At 43.1% G+C, this 17,568-nt stretch overlaps 1 protein-coding gene across 5 annotated transcripts in view; it reads left to right on the forward strand.

Moving 5' to 3' along the window:
• Positions 1-17,568, forward strand: part of LRP1B (LDL receptor related protein 1B) — a 2,071,868-nt gene that overhangs the window by 1,218,799 nt on the left and 835,501 nt on the right. For all 5 annotated transcript variants that reach the window (XM_073647246.1, XM_073647248.1, XM_073647249.1 and 2 more), the window contains exon 21: positions 5,055-5,237. In XM_073647246.1, the coding sequence (XP_073503347.1) occupies positions 5,055-5,237 (183 nt within the window). The remainder of the gene's footprint in view (positions 1-5,054; positions 5,238-17,568) is intronic.

The raw sequence follows: 17,568 nt of genomic DNA on the forward strand, positions 1-17,568 counted from the left end.
TAAACTCTGAGTCTGCTTCAGGGAGTCACCAGTGATATTCTCATTTTACCTTGTGAAGGCTTGGAGCTATAGCAGTCGGCTAGCTTCCTCTCTAGTGCCTGCTCAAGCTAAGTTTTTCCCCCTTTGTTTGTCTCCCTTGTTGTCTTTAGTTTATAGTGGGGACTGATCAGTGTTCACACCCCTCCCTATCTAGGGCCAAGCTCTAGGGATATACAGGGCTTAGGTTTCCTGCTCGGCGATTGGTGTGGAACCAATATAGGGACAGTAGGGTAGGCAGGCTGTTATTAGATCTGCCTTGGGGTCTCCACTCCCCCTTTCCCTAGTGTCTGGGTTTCCTTCCCCTCATCCTTGTGTGTTGCACTTAGTCTTTCCCGTACTGTGCGTGACATCTTGGGCAGTGAAGTTTTACTGATAACATTAATTACTGATAGGGCAGCAAAGGGGTTTTGGTTACATCCTTGGTGGTCTAGGGCAGTGAAGGTTTACTGGTAAAATTGTGATGTAGGGCAGAAAATGGGTTTTGGTTACATCCCTGATAGTCTACGAGATTGCTAGTGATATCAATTGTGATTCAGGACAGCACATTGGTTTTAGTTGCATACTTGGTAACTTCAGGGCAGTGAAGAGATTGCTGTTAACATCAGTTGTAAACTAGAGCAGCAAATGTTTTTGGTTAGATCCCTGGTGGCCTAGGACATTGAAAAGGTTTCTGTTAACCTCATTTGTGATTTAAGGCAATGTAGGCATTTTGGTTACATCCCTAAAGGCCTGGGGCAGTGAACATTACTGGTAACGATAGTTGTGATCTAGGACAGTGAAGGAGATTGGGTTAGATCCCTGGTGGTCTAGGGTAATTATCCTATTTACAGTTTGACATATGAAATACTTTTTTGTATGTGTAATAAGTGAATATGGCAAATTGTAAATAAGAAAAAATGGTTTTAAGTGATTTGAAAAAATAATAACATAAAACATTTTCTATATATTGTACACATTGTTGTATTTAGAGAGTCATTTAATATAGGTAATCAAAGCAAATTATTTGTGAAGATTATTATTTTTTTTAAATGGGGTCCCTTTAATGCTACAAACAATCCATAAACTACAAAATAAATACACTGATTTTAGTAAAACGTGAAAAAAATAATGTTGTTTTTTTTTTTGTTAAGAACAAACCGAATGAGAAAAAAGAAATCCTAAACAGCTGAAACATTGGTTCAACTGATGGAGGACAATCACTTAGAAAAGGTTTATAGACCGCAACATTGTATTTTGAAAATGGTAAATACTGAATTTTGATTACTTTAGCCTCCTACCGTGATAATGAATTTCGGAGCAAGACTTGGACGACAACCTTCACACGTGTCTTGAAGCAGATGCTTTGTGTAAGAACTTAACTGCATTTTTTGATACTCCCTAGATTATTTTCCATCTTTAAATTATCTAGGAATTATAGAATTTTGTAGCGTCTTTAATTAATGTCAAAGTCTTCTAACTCATTCTTTGCTCTTGTTTTGGCTGTGACGTGCATTTTCTATTTCATCAATGGAAATATACTTTTAAAGGATCAACCTAGAAAAGAAAAAAACACATTGTCCTTATTAAAGATCCCTTTTAAAGCAGACTGTAAACTTTTGAGAATTTGCATAAACTGAATTAATTGGCAATTAAGAAGTGATTCTTCCATCCACTTCCAGCTATTTGCTTATAGTTAAGTCTTTTAGGGCAAAAATATGAGCTGATGTGTAACACTTAAAAGAACGCCGTAATGTAAATACAGAAAGATCCTGTAAAACTTGGTCAGGAAGGTTCCTTGTCTTCTTTCATCATGACACAAGGCTTTGAAGTTGTGTGAAAATATAATTTGTGATCTGAATAACGGTAAACAACCTCTTCAGTTCAACAGCAACATCACAAGGTATCTTCAAAGATTTTCGGGAGCAATTAAAATCAGTCTTGTTCTACAGCAAAGCCATAGACATGACACTTTATTTAATAACTTATCTACAGATACTACAGATACATTAGCTTGGTAACAGTTTACACGGTCACCGTACTTTCAGGCAACCTCATCTTATTTGATAGATAATGCGATAATTCAACAATCTGTAAATCACTTCAGTTAAAAACTATGTTGTTTTACCCCTCAAAAATCACTCCAAAATGCCTGCCAATAGGTATCTACCTTCTATATAACTTGTCGTCCTCTGCCTGCTTTTAAGTGTAGTCCATCTTTAGCAGAATGGACAGGTCTTTGTCTCTTCAAATTGCATATAGAAATAACAGAGAAGCAGGTTTACAGTTCATAGCCGGCAAATTCTTGGTCAATGGCAGAAAAATTGTATGCTGGGAAGAGAGGGAAAGGAAGTTCAAGCACCTATAGTGCTGGCAGAATGTTGAGTAAGATAATAAAGACTTTGGCCACACTATAACAACTTAAAGGGAACCTAACAGATGATACATACTGCCCGATCTACTGTCAGCATGAAACAGCTTCTGGCATGTATCAGGTATGTTTGACTCTGAAACATTGCGGCATTTCAGAGAAAAACATACTTTAAAAGCCGCCGGGGACTGAGCCACAATGGGGACCAGTTGGATAGGTGAATCCCAGGCTGTTTCTACCACCTGCTCCCCTGGAGTTACAGGTCTCTCCCTGGTGTTTAAAGGGAGAGACCTGTCACTCAAAGGGAGTGGGTAGAGAGAAGCCACTGGGGACCTGCTTCTACGACTAGTCCATCGCAGAGGGGCTACTAGAAACCCTCCAACTTAATATTGGTCCAATAGATTATGTGAACCAGGACATATTTTGTTTCTGTATTAAGGTAAAATCACAATAGAAAATATGACGTCAATATCTAACACCTGGGGCCTTCAGAGGTGAATATATCTTTTAAGTTAGGGATCTCATAAACTCCTGAAGGGCTGAGAACATCCCACAAACAGACCCACGTGATGTCATCAAGGGAGATGTGTGGGCGTAACTTAGAGCTGATAAAAAGCAGAATCTGGGTTTGGATCATAGTCAGCCCTTGGAAAACATAGTTCGATATGGAGGTTCTGTCCATTTTCTCAATCGAAGTGCTTCCCTGCACTATGCTCTGAGCCATTTCTGTGACCTGGTTTATTAAGCTTATTTCTTTATCCCTTTTTATTTTATATAATTGTATATATCATAATGTTTTGTTCCCATTTTGAATCATCTTGTATATTTTTTGTAAACACTTTCTGGATTAAGCATAAAATGTAATAGCTCTGTTCCTCTTGCCCTGTAAACCGCACCCCTGGAGCAATACGCTACCTGTAACAGGTGTCTTATTAGCCTGTATAAACGATTGATAGTGGCAGCTAATGGTTCCTTTTTTGTTATTGCGGAGCTGGCAGTGACCGTATGGGGTGTATATATGACTAGCCCAGGGGGATGGGGATGACTCAGTTCCCAGGCCTTTGCCTGGCCTTTGGGGATGTCGCGGTGGTCGGCTCCCGGGCCTGTACCCTGGGGTCAGCTTTTAAAAGGGGATTGTTTGTTAATTTTATGAAAGTTCGTGACGCCACCTGTGGTTTCTGGTGAAAATCACCAGCGCTGCGGCAGTCCACTGAGGCCGGTGATAAGGCAGCTTGATGGTGTAGCTCCCCACAGGTGGAGCTAGGACTCAGGGCAGCGTACGGAGAGGGGGATGCAGGACAGGCGAGACCCAGCCGGGTCATAGCAAGAATAGGAGCACACACGAAAGTCACTTCAGTACCTTTTACTGATGGAAATTCAGGCACATCCCGGAGCACTGTAGGGTGCAGGGTGCATATCAGGGTCCTCCCCAATGAGCGGGTGTAGGGCCTCCTGTTTCTTGCCTCTGCGTAGTAAGTTTCTGACCTGTCTGAAGCTAGGCCTAACTTTATCTCTGTCCTGCACCGGCTGACGTTGTGGTAGGGCTTTCTCTTGGAGTGCACGCTCCCAGTTTACGGGGCCTAAGTGTCTCCTGGCTCTGTTATGTATCAGCTCTCTGGTGTACCTGGGACCTGTAGTTCTCCAGGGATTCTGGTAATGCCTTACTGGGTCGTAGAGATCCCGTTAAGCTCGAACCCGGTGTCCGGTATATGTTTCGGGGTGAGCTGGGTAAGCTCCTCTGCCCCCACTGCTACTCACTTTCCACTCGCCTTCGGCCTACTAGGGCCCTCACTAGGCTACTCACACTACCGGTAGCTTGCCACGCTTCACCGATCTTATGGCGTTGGCACACCTTAAGCTCACTATTCTGAGCTACAACTGAGTCTTAGTCTGGATGAGCTCCACTGCAGGCTAGCAACTGCAGGAGCTGGAACAGGCTCTGTCCTCTGAGGTAACTCTTCTCAGACTGTACTGGACTAGACTCAACTACCTAGCTCCACCTTCCCTATTTATATCCCTAACGGGCTCCCTCTGCTGGTCTGAGGTGGAAGGTGGAGATGTGTGAATGTTTATGGGGGCCTCTTGTGGAGGAATCTGGTAATACACCCTTCTAGGATCTGTGGTGCCAAGCGCAGCTGGGCTCCACATATACAGTACATATATTCCATGCAATGGAATCGGAGGTGTATATACGGTCACATTCAGTCGTCCATCACTCATGAGACAATTGCATAATTGTTCTGACGATTGGAGGCAGCGAAGTTACGCTCCCATAAAAACTGGTGGCAGTGGTGGGAACTGTGTGATCTTTCCACTGTCATCTGTGACAAAGTGGTAACAGTGGTGGGTTCAGCATGAGCCCCCAGGCTGTGTATCCTGGACACACATCTAGAGCTGACTAGAGAGACATGGTTGATGAAGAAGTTGAGATAATTGACCCTTAGTTGTTGAAGACATAAACAGAACCAACTGTTAAGATTTGGTGCTTTCTTTCCAGGATTGGTTGGAATATTGAATCTTGCTTTATCTCAAGTCTTTTTCCAGTTGACTATTTTCTTTCTTTTTGCTGCTTGTAAATTGATGTTTACAATTGAATGTTCAGGATACATGAATATAACCATTGTTGCAATTCTTAGCTAAGACTCCTATTATGTTTTTTTCCTTACAGCCATTCCTGCTTTGAGACTTTGTGAAGAAAAACAGTTCCAATGTCAACCGGATGGAAACTGTATCCCGGAGCTGTGGCTGTGTGATGGGGAGAAGGACTGTGAAGATGGCAGCGATGAAAGGGGCTGCAATGGCACTCTGCGGCAATGTGACGTCAAGACGAAATTTGCATGTAAAAATACAGGTAATTACATGGTGGAGATATCACTAATTCATATTTACAGTCTATTGGAAATTGTATTGCTGTACAAATGCTGGACACATGGGGATAACTGAGTGAAACCTCAACTAACAGTGTATTGTCTGTGCATCGGACATCCAGGCTCCATCATTTCCTCTACTCAGATTTCATGAATCTGTAATCTTTGTCTCCTGCTACATCTTCTTCTAAGACGATTATTATATAACGAGTTCTGTGCTAGATCCAGATTATTAGAATAGGGCAAAATCCAGACTAAGAAGCCAAACAGCTGTTATAGGGGTCACGCCAGACTACACACCCTGACTGCTGTTATAGGGGGGCTCCAGACTACACACCCAGACTGCTGTTATAGGGGGGCTCCAGACTACACATCCAGACTGCTGTTATAGGGGGGCTCCAGACTACACACCCAGACTGCTGTTATAGGGGGGCTCCAGACTACACACCCAGACTGCTGTTATAGGGGGGCTCCAGACTACACACCCAGACTGCTGTTATAGGGGGGCTCCAGACTACACATCCAGACTGCTGTTATAGGGGGTCTCCAGACTACACATCCAGACTGCTGTTATAGGGGGGCTCCAGACTACACACCCAGACTGCTGTTATAGGGGGGCTCCAGACTACACATCCAGACTGCTGTTATAGGTGGGCTCCAGACTACACATCCAGACTGCTGTTATAGGGGGGCTCCAGACTACACATCCAGACTGCTGTTATAGGGGGGCTCCAGATTACACATCCAGACTGCTGTTATAGGGGGGCTCCAGACTACACATCCAGACTGCTGTTATAGGGGGGCTCCAGACTACACATCCAGACTGCTGTTATAGGGGGGGCTCCAGACAACACATCCAGACTGCTGTTATAGGGGGGCTCCAGACTACACATCCAGACTGCTGTTATAGGGGGGCTCCAGACTACACACCCAGACTGCTGTTGTAGGGGGGCTCCAGACTACACACCCAGACTGCTGTTATAGGGGGGCTCCAGACTACACATCCAGACTGCTGTTATAGGGGGGCTCCAGACTACACATCCAGACTGCTGTTATAGGGGGGCTCCAGACTACACATCCAGACTGCTGTTATAGGGGGGCTCCAGACTACACATCAGAATACTGTTATAGGGGGGCTCCAGACTACACACCCAGACTGCTGTTATAGGGGGGCTCCAGACTACACATCCAGACTGCTGTTATAGGGGGGCTCCAGACTACACATCCAGACTGCTGTTATAGGGGGGGCTCCAGACTACACATCCAGACTGCTGTTATAGGGGGGCTCCAGACTACACATCCAGACTGCTGTTATAGGGGTCACGCCAGACTTCACTTCCAGACTGCTGTTATAGGGGGGCTCCAGACTACACTTCCAGACTGCTGTTATAGGGGGGCTCCAGACTACACTTCCAGACTGCTGTTATAGGGGGGCTCCAGACTACACATCCAGACTGCTGTTATAGGGGGGCTCCAGACTACACATCCAGACTGCTGTTATAGGGGTCACGCCAGACTTCACTTCCAGACTGCTGTTATAGGGGGGCTCCAGACTACACTTTCAGACTGCTGTTATAGGGGGGCTCCAGACTACACATCCAGACTGCTGTTATAGGGGGGCTCCAGACTACACATCCAGACTGCTGTTATAGGGGGGCTCCAGACTACACATCAGAATACTGTTATAGGGGGGCTCCAGACTACACACCCAGACTGCTGTTATAGGGGGGCTCCAGACTACACATCCAGACTGCTGTTATAGGGGGGGCTCCAGACTACACATCCAGACTGCTGTTATAGGGGGGCTCCAGACTACACATCCAGACTGCTGTTATAGGGGGGCTCCAGACTACACACCCAGACTGCTGTTATAGGGGGGCTCCAGACTACACACCCAGACTGCTGTTATAGGGGGGCTCCAGACTACACATCCAGACTGCTGTTATAGGGGGGCTCCAGACTACACATCCAGACTGCTGTTATAGGGGGGCTCCAGACTACACATCCAGACTGCTGTTATAGGGGGGCTCCAGACTACACATCAGAATACTGTTATAGTGTGGCTCCAGACTACACACCCAGACTGCTGTTATAGGGGGGCTCCAGACTACACATCCAGACTGCTGTTATAGGGGGGCTCCAGACTACACACCCAGACTGCTGTTATAGGGGTCACGCCAGACTTCACTTCCAGACTGCTGTTATAGGGGGCTCCAGACTACACACCCAGACTGCTGTTATAGGGGTCACGCCAGACTTCACTTCCAGACTGCTGTTATAGGGGGCTACAGACTACACACCCAGACTGCTGTTATAGGGGGGCTCCAGACTACACACCCAGACTGCTGTTATAGGGGGGCTCCAGACTACACACCCAGACTGCTGTTATAGGGGGGCTCCAGACTACACACCCAGACTGCTGTTATAGGGGGGCTCCAGACTACACACCCAGACTGCTGTTATAGGGGGACTCCAGACTACACACCCAGACTGCTGTTATAGGGGTCACCCCAGACTTCACTTCCAGACTGCTGTTATAGGGGGGCTCCAGACTACACATCCAGACTGCTGTTATAGGGGGGCTCCAGACTACACACCCAGACTGCTGTTATAGGGGGACTCCAGACTACACACCCAGACTGCTGTTATAGGGGGGGGATCCAGACTACACACCCAGACTGCTGTTATAGGGGGGGATCCAGACTACACACCCAGACTGCTGTTATAGGGGGACTCCAGACTACACATCCAGACTGCTGTTATAGGGGGCTCCAGACAACTCATCCAGACTGATGTTATAGGGGGTCTCCAGACTACACACCCAGACTGCTGTTATAGGGGGGCTCCAGACTACACATCCAGACTACGGTTATAGGGGGCTCCAGACTACACATCCAGACTGCTGTTATAGGGGGGCTCCAGACTACACATCCAGACTGCTGTTATAGGGGGGCTCCAGACTACACATCCAGACTGATGTTATAGGGGACTCCAGACTGCACACCCAGACTGCTGTTATAGGGGGGCTCCAGACTACACATCCAGACAGCTGTTATAGGGGGGCTCCAGACTACACATCCAGACTGATTTTATAGGGGACTCCAGACTACACATCCAGACAGCTGTTATAGGGGGGCTCCAGACTACACATCCAGACTGCTGTTATAGGGGGGCTCCAGACTACACACCCAAACTGCTGTTACAGGGGGGCTCGAGACTACAAATCCAGACTGCTGTTATAGGGGGGCTGCAGACTACACATCCAGACTGTTGTTATAGGGGGCTCCAAAATACACATCCAGACTGCTGTTATAGGGGGGGTGCAGACTACACTCCAAGACTGCTGTTATAGGGGGATCCAGACTACACACCCAGACTGCTGTTATAGGGGGGCTCCACACTACACTTCCAGGCTGCTGTTATAGGGGGCTCCAGACTATTCACATCCAGACTGCTGTTATAGGGGGGCTCCAGACTGCACACCCAGACTGCTGTTATAGGGGGCTCCAGAATACACACCCAAACTGCTGTTATAGGGGGCTCCAGACTACACATCCGGACTGCTGTTATAGGGGGCTCCAGACTTCACTTCCAGACTACTGTTATAGGGGGCTCCAGACTGCACACCCAGACTGCTGTTATAGGCTGACTCCAGACTACACATATAGACTGCTGTTATAGGGGGGCTCCACAATACACTTCCAGACTGCTGTTATAGGGGGCTCCAGACTACACATCCAGACTGCTGTTATAGGGGGCTCCAGACTTCACTTCCAGACTGCTGTTATATGGGGCTCCAGACTACACATCCGGACTGCTGTTATAGGCTGACTCCAGAATACACATATAGACTGCTGTTATAGGGGGGCTCCACAATACACTTCCAGACTGCTGTTATAGGGGGCTCCAGACTACACATCCGGACTGCTGTTATAGGGGGCTCCAAACTACACATCCGGACTGCTGTTATAGGCTGACTCCAGACTACACATCCAGACTGCTGTTATAGGGGGGCTCCAGACTACACATCCGGACTGCTGTTTTAGGCTGACTCCAGAATACACATATAGACTGCTGTTACAGGGGGGCTCCACAATACACTTCCAGACTGCTGTTCTAGGGGGCTCCAGACTACACATCCGGACTGCTGTTACAGGGGGGCTCCACAATACACTTCCAGACTGCTGTTATAGGAGGCTCCAGACTACACATCCTGACTGCTGTTATAGGGGGACTCCAGACTGCACACTCCGACTACTGTTATAGGGGGCTCCAGACTACACATCCAGACTGCTGTTTTAGGGGGGCTCCAGACTGCACACCCAGACTGCTGTTATAGCGGGCTCCAGACTACACACCAAGACTGCTGTTATAGGGGCTCCAGACTACATATCCAGACTGCTATTATAGGGGTGCTCCAGACTACACATCCAGTCTACTTTTATAGGGGGCTCCAGACTACACATCCAGACTGCTGTTATAGGGGGCTCCTGACTACACATCCATACTGCTGTTATAGGAGGGCTCCAGACTACACATCCAGACTGCTGTTATAGGGGGCTCCAGACTACACATCCAGACTGCTGTTATAGGGGGCTCCAGACTACACATCCAGACTGCTGTTATAGGGGGCTCCAGACTGCACATCCAGACTGCTGTTATAGGGTGACTCCAGAATACACATATAGACTGCTGTTATAGGGGGGCTCCAGACTACACATCCAGACTGCTGTTATAGGGGGGATCCAGACTACTCATCCAGACTGCTGTTTATGGGGGGCTCTAGAATACACATCCAGACTGCTGTTAATGGGGGGTTCCAGACTACACACCCAGACTGCTCTTAATGGGGGGCTCCAGATACAGATAAAGAAAGAAGATCCCATTGTCTTCTGCTTGTGACTCCTTTAAGAGAGTCAATAGTGTAGGTTTATAGGAGTGGTAGATAACACATATGTTCATACCACTTATAGCTGACGAATGTCTGGCACAGCAGTAACCCTGTGTGGCCTTCTTCATTTCAATGGGAACAACTTTCTTTGAAATGTCACACTGTTTAGTCTGATTTTTTTTTTATTGTTTCGTGGCATGCATTAAGCAATCTGCATCGCTGTGCTCCGGTACAGAACAACTACCATCTGGAACGCGAAGCACCTGGGGCCCCCCCAGGCACGTGCATACAGAGTGCTACATTTGCAGATCTCCGAAGAAAAATACCAAGAAAACAGGCATAAATTTTACCTGACAATTGCTTGGCTGTAACTGAAACAGCTGGCAATTCTTCCATAAAGTTGAATTATAATTGAGATGTATTTCCTCTTTAGTGATACTTAAAATAGAGTAAATAATTCAAGCTTTGCTTCCCAAAAAAAAAAAAAAAAGCCGAGGTGCAGTTTTGTAAATTCATTTATGGCTTTTTTTTTTTCTGGAAAAGTGATTTTAAACAATGCGGCATTGCAGGTGTGAAGAAAACATCTTAATATGTTCTTATTCAATTTCCCTTTTGTGTTTACTGATGAAAACAAAGCTTTCGTCAAAGTCGAAGTTGTTGACTATCACTTGTAAGTTGTGAATAATTTATACAAAGCAACCAAGATTAAAATAATTTCTATGCAAGGTGAGAGTCACATCGCTGTGTTCTCTGCCTGCATATTGAAATCAGTATTCATGTCGTCTGCTGCCTGCATGTGGCCGGTGGTGTCTTTCACAATATCGATGAACCTCCTCATCATAGACTTTACCTTTATATCTCTTAGATAAACCAAAAAAATAACACTTTATACACAGGGCCAATATATTAAAAATGAATCAAGTTTTATTAGAGAAATAAATACACAACATATTAAAAACACGTACAAAAGTGAGACATACCACTGGGAGACATTGGTGGGCAATACCGGGCATTAATGAAAATTTTAAGGTGCCAATAATTTTATTAGACTAATCACATGTTCATTTAAGGACTATGTAAATTCCCTTATAAAACATATGTCAAAAACACATGTATGCAAGTATACTAGAACCCAATCAATCAGTATGGTTTCTAGTAAGCTCTTAGAAAATATAAGATACTAACTGCACATAATTACATAAGTAGGAACACCGGGCGGGAGACCCACCACACCCGACGCGCGTTTGGCAATGAAATGCTTTGACCCTTGGATTTGGGGTTAAATTTTTTGTGAATTAATATCTCTTAGGCCACGTTCACATGTTCAATATTTGGTCAGTATTTTTATATCAGTATTTGTGTTTCAATGTTTTTTATTGGATTTTAAAGATTATTTAGAGGGAAGAGGAGGGAGAAAGGAAAATTAAGGAAAAAAAAAAGGGGGGGATGGAAGTATTTATTAGGAAGGGAAAACTGGGAAATAATAAGGGAATGGGAAAATGGGAGAATTCAGATTAAAGTCATATTTAAAATATTCATGAGTATAATACATAAAAGAAAAACAATATATTTAACAATTAAAACATACACAATAATTGTGTATAATCTGTTATTTCACTGCATTTTAAACATAGCAAAGTAAAACAATGTTTACAAAGATTACAATTTTTATCCAGTTTTAGATGAAGGAAAGATCCCAAAGTTTCCATTTTTTTTTAGAGTTTTCTAACAGAATCATTTGTAATAGCAAATCTGTATTTGTATGACTTATTGTGCAGTTATTTTTTCAATAATATTTGAGAATTTAGGAGGATTTGTTTCTCTCCAGAAAAATGCAATCGAAATTTTTACTACTAAAAAGATATGAATTAAGATGGATCTAACAAGAGGATCGACATTTTCCATATTAAGTGAGAAAAGAGCCATTTGCGGGTTGATTTTCTAAATTTCTTTTGAGCATTTTGTTGATAAGTTCAGAGGTTTGGCTCCATAGTTTTCTAATTATTGGACATCATTTTATCCACAATTTCTCCAATATAACGGAGATTGGTTTGGGGCTATATGAGCAAGTCTTGTCGGGGTATAATACCACCTAGAAAATAATTCATAGTGTGATTCATAAAGAATCATGGCTACGTTTGAAGCATAGGTATATTGCAGCCTATTTTCCCACTGAGACAAGGAAAATGATTCATTAAAATCGCTCTCCCATTTAATCATATGGGAATTTTTATCCATAGAGTTGTCAAAATTAAGCCAATTATAAAGACTTTTAGTATTTATTTATTTTTTTAAATTGTTAATATTACTGAAAAGAAGGCTAACTTCGTTAGACAAAAGAGACTTACAAACCCTGCATAATGTTTTTAACCAGTAAGTATTCCATAAAGTCTAGGTTCAATGATTTATATTTAGTTTTAAGATCTCTAAAAGAAACAACATTTTCCCCATCAAATAAGTCTCTAATCATTTTGAGGTCGGCCGAAGACCAAGAATCAGGAGCGTTCGGTTACATCAGTATTTGTAAGCCAAAATCAAGAGTGGAAAAATCAGAGGAAAAGTATAATAGAAACACGTCACCACTTCTGTATTTATCACCCACTACTGGTTTTGGCTTACAAATACTAATGTAAAATACTGACCAAATACTGAACGTGTGAACATGGCCTTAGCTTAACTTTTCTGCAGATGTGTCCTTCCTAAACTTTCCTCCTGGCTTAACATATTACAAAATGAGTGTAAAGAAATAATCAGCTTTGAAAAAAAACAACATGATTTTGTGATACTCTATCTGGAGTGGTTTATGTTATATAGGTCTATATGTGGTTACCCGGTGATTGTGATATGAATTGCAGCCTGATGAGGTTTTTGCTAGCATGTCATAATTACTGTATATTTTGAACCTGGATATCATGAGAAATTGGGGTTCTTAATAAAAAATGATTGAAAAGTCAGAGGGGACATATTTTAGTGTTTATTCATATCCCCCTTTTTCAGTAGATAGATCAGGGATGTAGTCATAGGACGAAGGACAGAGGTAGATGTGGCACCTGAACCTTGGTGCTTGAGTAGATAGATCAGGGATGTAGTCATAGGACGAAGAACAAAGGTAGATATGGCCCCCGAACCTTGGTGCTTGAGTATATAGATCAGGGATGTAGTCAAAGGATACAGAGCAGAGGTAAATGTGGCACCCGAACCTTGGTACTTAAGTAGATAGATCAGGAATGTAGTCAAAGGACACAGAACAGAGGTAGATGTGGCATTCGAACTTTAGTGCTTGAGTAGATAGATCAGGGATGTAGTCATAGGACGGAGAACAGAGATAGATATGGCACCTGATCCTTGGTCCTTCAGTAGATAGATCAACGATGTAGTCATAGGATGGAGAACAGAAGTACATCCTCTGTCTTGGAGGGCAGTTTGTTGTAACAGATAGTGCCTAAATAATAAAATCAAACAATATACAAATAACAATGTCATAATGTTTCCAAATAACACCACTCAATCAGTAAACTAGAGAATGAAGTAACATAGTTTTTAAGGTTGAACGAAGACTAAGTCCATCTAGTTCAACCCATAGCCTAACATGTTGATCCAGAGGAAGGCAAAAAAAAAACCATGTGGCAAACACTAAGCTCCACATTGGGGAAAAAGTTCCTTCCTGACTCCATATACGGCAATCAGACTAGTTCCCTGGATCAACGCCCTATCAAGGAATCTAGTATATATAACCTGTAATATTATACTTTTCAAGAAAGGCATCCATGCCCTTCTTAAATTTTAGTAGTGAATCACTCATTACCGGATCATGCGGCAGAGAGTTCCATAGTCTCACTGCTCTTACAGTAAAGTATCCGCGTCTGTGATTATGATTAAACCTTCTTTTCTCCAGAGGTAGAAGATGCCCCCTTGTCCCCGTCTCAGGCCTCAGAGTAAAAAGATCAGTAGAAAGGTCTTTGTACTGTCCCCTCATATACTTGTACATAGTAATAAGATCACCCCTAAACCTTCATTTTTCCAAACTAAATAACCTCAAGTGTAATAACCTGTCTTGGTATTGCAGACCCCCCAGTCCTCTAATAAACTTGGTCGCTCTTCTCTGCACTGGCTCTAGTTCAGCTGTGTCTTTCTTATACATCGGAGACCAGAACTGTACACAGTATTCTAAGTGTGGTCGCACTAATGACTTGTATATAGGTAAAATTATGTTCTCCTCATGAACATCTCTGCCTCTTTTAATGCATCCCATTATTTTATTTGCCTTTGCTGCAGCTGCCTGACATTGGCCACCAAATGTGAGCTTGTCGTCCACCAATACACCCAGGTCTTTTTCAGTTACAGTTTTGCCCAGTGTTTTACAATTAAGCATATAATTATACATTTTATTTCCTCTGCCCAAGTGCATTACCTTACATTTATCCCCATTAAAGCTCATTTGCCATTTATCTGCCCAAGCTTCTAGTTTACATAGATCCTCCTGTGATATAAAAATGTCCTCCTCTGTATTGATTACCCTGCTGAGTTTAGTGTCATCTGCAAATATTGAAATACTACTCCGTATGCCCTCTACAAAGTCATTAATAAATATGTTAAAAAGAAGGGGGCCCAATACTGACCCCTGTGTTACCCCACTGTTAACTGAGACCCAGTCTGAGTATGTTCCATTAATAACCACCCTTTGTTTCCTATCACTGAGACAGTTCTTAACCCACATACATATATTTTCCCCTATCCCCATTGTTCTCATTTCATGTATCAACCTTTTGTGTGGAACCGTATCAAAAGCTTTGGAAAAGTCCATATACACAACATCCACTGCATTTCCTCGGTCCAGTCCGGAACTTGCCTCCTCATAAAAGCTGATCAGATTAGTCTGACAGGAACGGTCCCTCGTAAACCCATGTTGATATTGGGTCATGAGGTTATTCTTCTTCAGATACTCTAGTATAGCATCTCTTAGGAAACCCTCCAGGATTTTACCCATAGTAGAGGTTAAGCTTACTGGCCTATAATTTCCAAGTTCAGTTTTTGTCCCCTTTTTGAATATTGGCACCACATTTGCTATACGCCAGTCCTGTGGTACAGACCCTGTTATTATGGAATCTTTAAAGATTAAAAATAATGGTCTATCTATGACTTGACTTAATTCCTGCAGTACTCGCGGGTGTATCCCATCAGGGCCCTGGGATTTGTCAACTCTAGTGATTTTTAGAAGCCGCCGTACTTCCTGCTGGGTTAAGCAAGTGACATTTAATGGAGAATTTTTGTCATCACTGATCATGTTTTCTGTCATGCGATTTTCTTGTGTAAATACTGTTGAAAAAGAATCATTTAGCATATTAGCTTTTTCCTCATCCTCATCCACCATTTCACCCAGACTATTTTTAAGGAGGCCAACACTATTATTTTTTAATTTATTACTATTTATGTAGTTAAAGAATATTTTGGGATCATTTCTACTTTCTCTGCCAATGAGTCTCTCTATCTGAATCTTTGCTGCCTTGATTTGGTTTTTACAGAATTTATTTAATTTTTTGTATTTATTTAATGCCTCATCACTACCTACTTGCTTTAGTTCTCTAAATGCTTTCTTTTTGTCACTTATTGCGCCCCTTACAGCTCTATTTAGCCATAGTGGTTTCCTCCTATTTCTAGCATGTTTATTCCCATAGGGTATATATTGTGCACAGGTCCTATTTAGGATGCTAATAAATGTCTCCCATTTGCTTTGTGTAGTTTTATGTCTCAGGATAATCTATGTTGCTGACATTACATAGGTGTGAACATGCTTAAGGGACTGAAGGTGATCAAGGTCTGTGATTCCTCTATTTACTAATAACAGGTTATACTGACCGCTGATCACACAAGTTGCACACCGATAATGCTGTGTAATGGCCACTCTTCAACCTATTGATGACACAGATTTCTAACCCTTCTTCCATGAGGTCTTGTTCTGATGTTTCCCAGAAAGGATATTTCCGTTGTAGAAAACCTATCTGTAAATGACTGGTGGAGAGATACCTTGTTCTGGACCCTCAACAGTAGTGAGAGCACAGAGTGGCTATAAAAAGAGCACGATACATTGGAGGACCCACCTAGTCTGAGCATTACATCAATGGCCCATTGATTTAAATAGTTACTATGTAATGCTTAAATTCTCCTGCAGTGGCACTGCTGGGAAATTGAACAATTAGTGTTGGCCATCTCCCACAGATCACAGCTTATCACAGGATGTTAAGCAATTGGACACCAAAGTCAGCAGAGGGAGGAGAAAAGGACTCAAGCTGGTGGGAAAAGGAGAGCTAGTGGAGATGCTAAAAACCCACATTTCATTAGCTCCGGAATTTAGACACAAGTCAAAGAATTCTGGAATAATGATGTCCAATTGATTTAAATAGGAGTACATATAAAATACAGGGTGGGCCCTAAATTAAACGGGAATGGTGGGTGATATCAACTTCCTGTTTGTGGCACATTAGTATATGGGAAGGGGAAAACTTTTCCAGATGGGTGGTGACCATAGCGGCCATTTTGAAGTCAGCCATTTTGGATCCAACTTTATTTTTTTCAATGGGAAGAGAGTCATGTGACACATCAAACTTATTGAGAATTTCATAAGAAAAACAATGATGTGGTTGGTTTTAACGTAACTTTATGCTTTCATGAGTTTTTTACAAGTTTATGACCACTTATAAAATGTGTTCAAAGTGCTGCCCATTGTGGATTGTCAATGCAACCCTCTTCTCCCACTCTTGACACACTGATAGCAACACCGCAGAAGAAATGCTAGCACAGGCTTCCAGTATCCATTGTTTCAGATGCTGCACATCTCGTATCTTGATGGTATGGTGTGGTATATGGGGTACAAAGATAGTGGGGCCATTCTTCATCAATGGAAACCGCAATGCCACTGGATATCTGAAATTGCTACATGATGATGTGTTGCCCTCTTTATGCACTGAAGATGGCTCGTTCCCTGGGTATATACAGCACTCAGCGTAAGTGAGTACACCCCTCCTGTATTCTCAGTACGTTACACATACTATGCTCAGCATAAGTGAGTACACCCCCTGTATTCTCAGTACATTATACATACACCGCTCAGCGTAAATGAGTACACCCCCCCTGTATTCTCAGTATGTTATATATACAGCGCTCAGCATAAGTGAGTACACCTCCCTGTATTCTCAGTATGTTATATATACAGCGCTCAGCATAAGTGAGTACACCTCCCTGTATTCTCAGCATGTTATATATACAGCGCTCAGCATAAGTGAGTGCACCCCCCTGTATTCTCAGCATGTTATATATACAGCACTCAGTGTGAGTGCACCCCCCTGTATTATCAGTACAGTATATATACAGCGCTCAGCATAAGTGAGTACACCCCCCTTTATTCTCAGTAAGTTATATATACAGCG

The sequence above is a fragment of the Phyllobates terribilis genome, unplaced genomic scaffold, assembly GCF_046119375.1.
Source record: "Phyllobates terribilis strain yellow unplaced genomic scaffold, ASM4611937v1 Scaffold_9__5_contigs__length_417890890, whole genome shotgun sequence".
NCBI lineage: Eukaryota > Metazoa > Chordata > Amphibia > Anura > Dendrobatidae > Phyllobates > Phyllobates terribilis.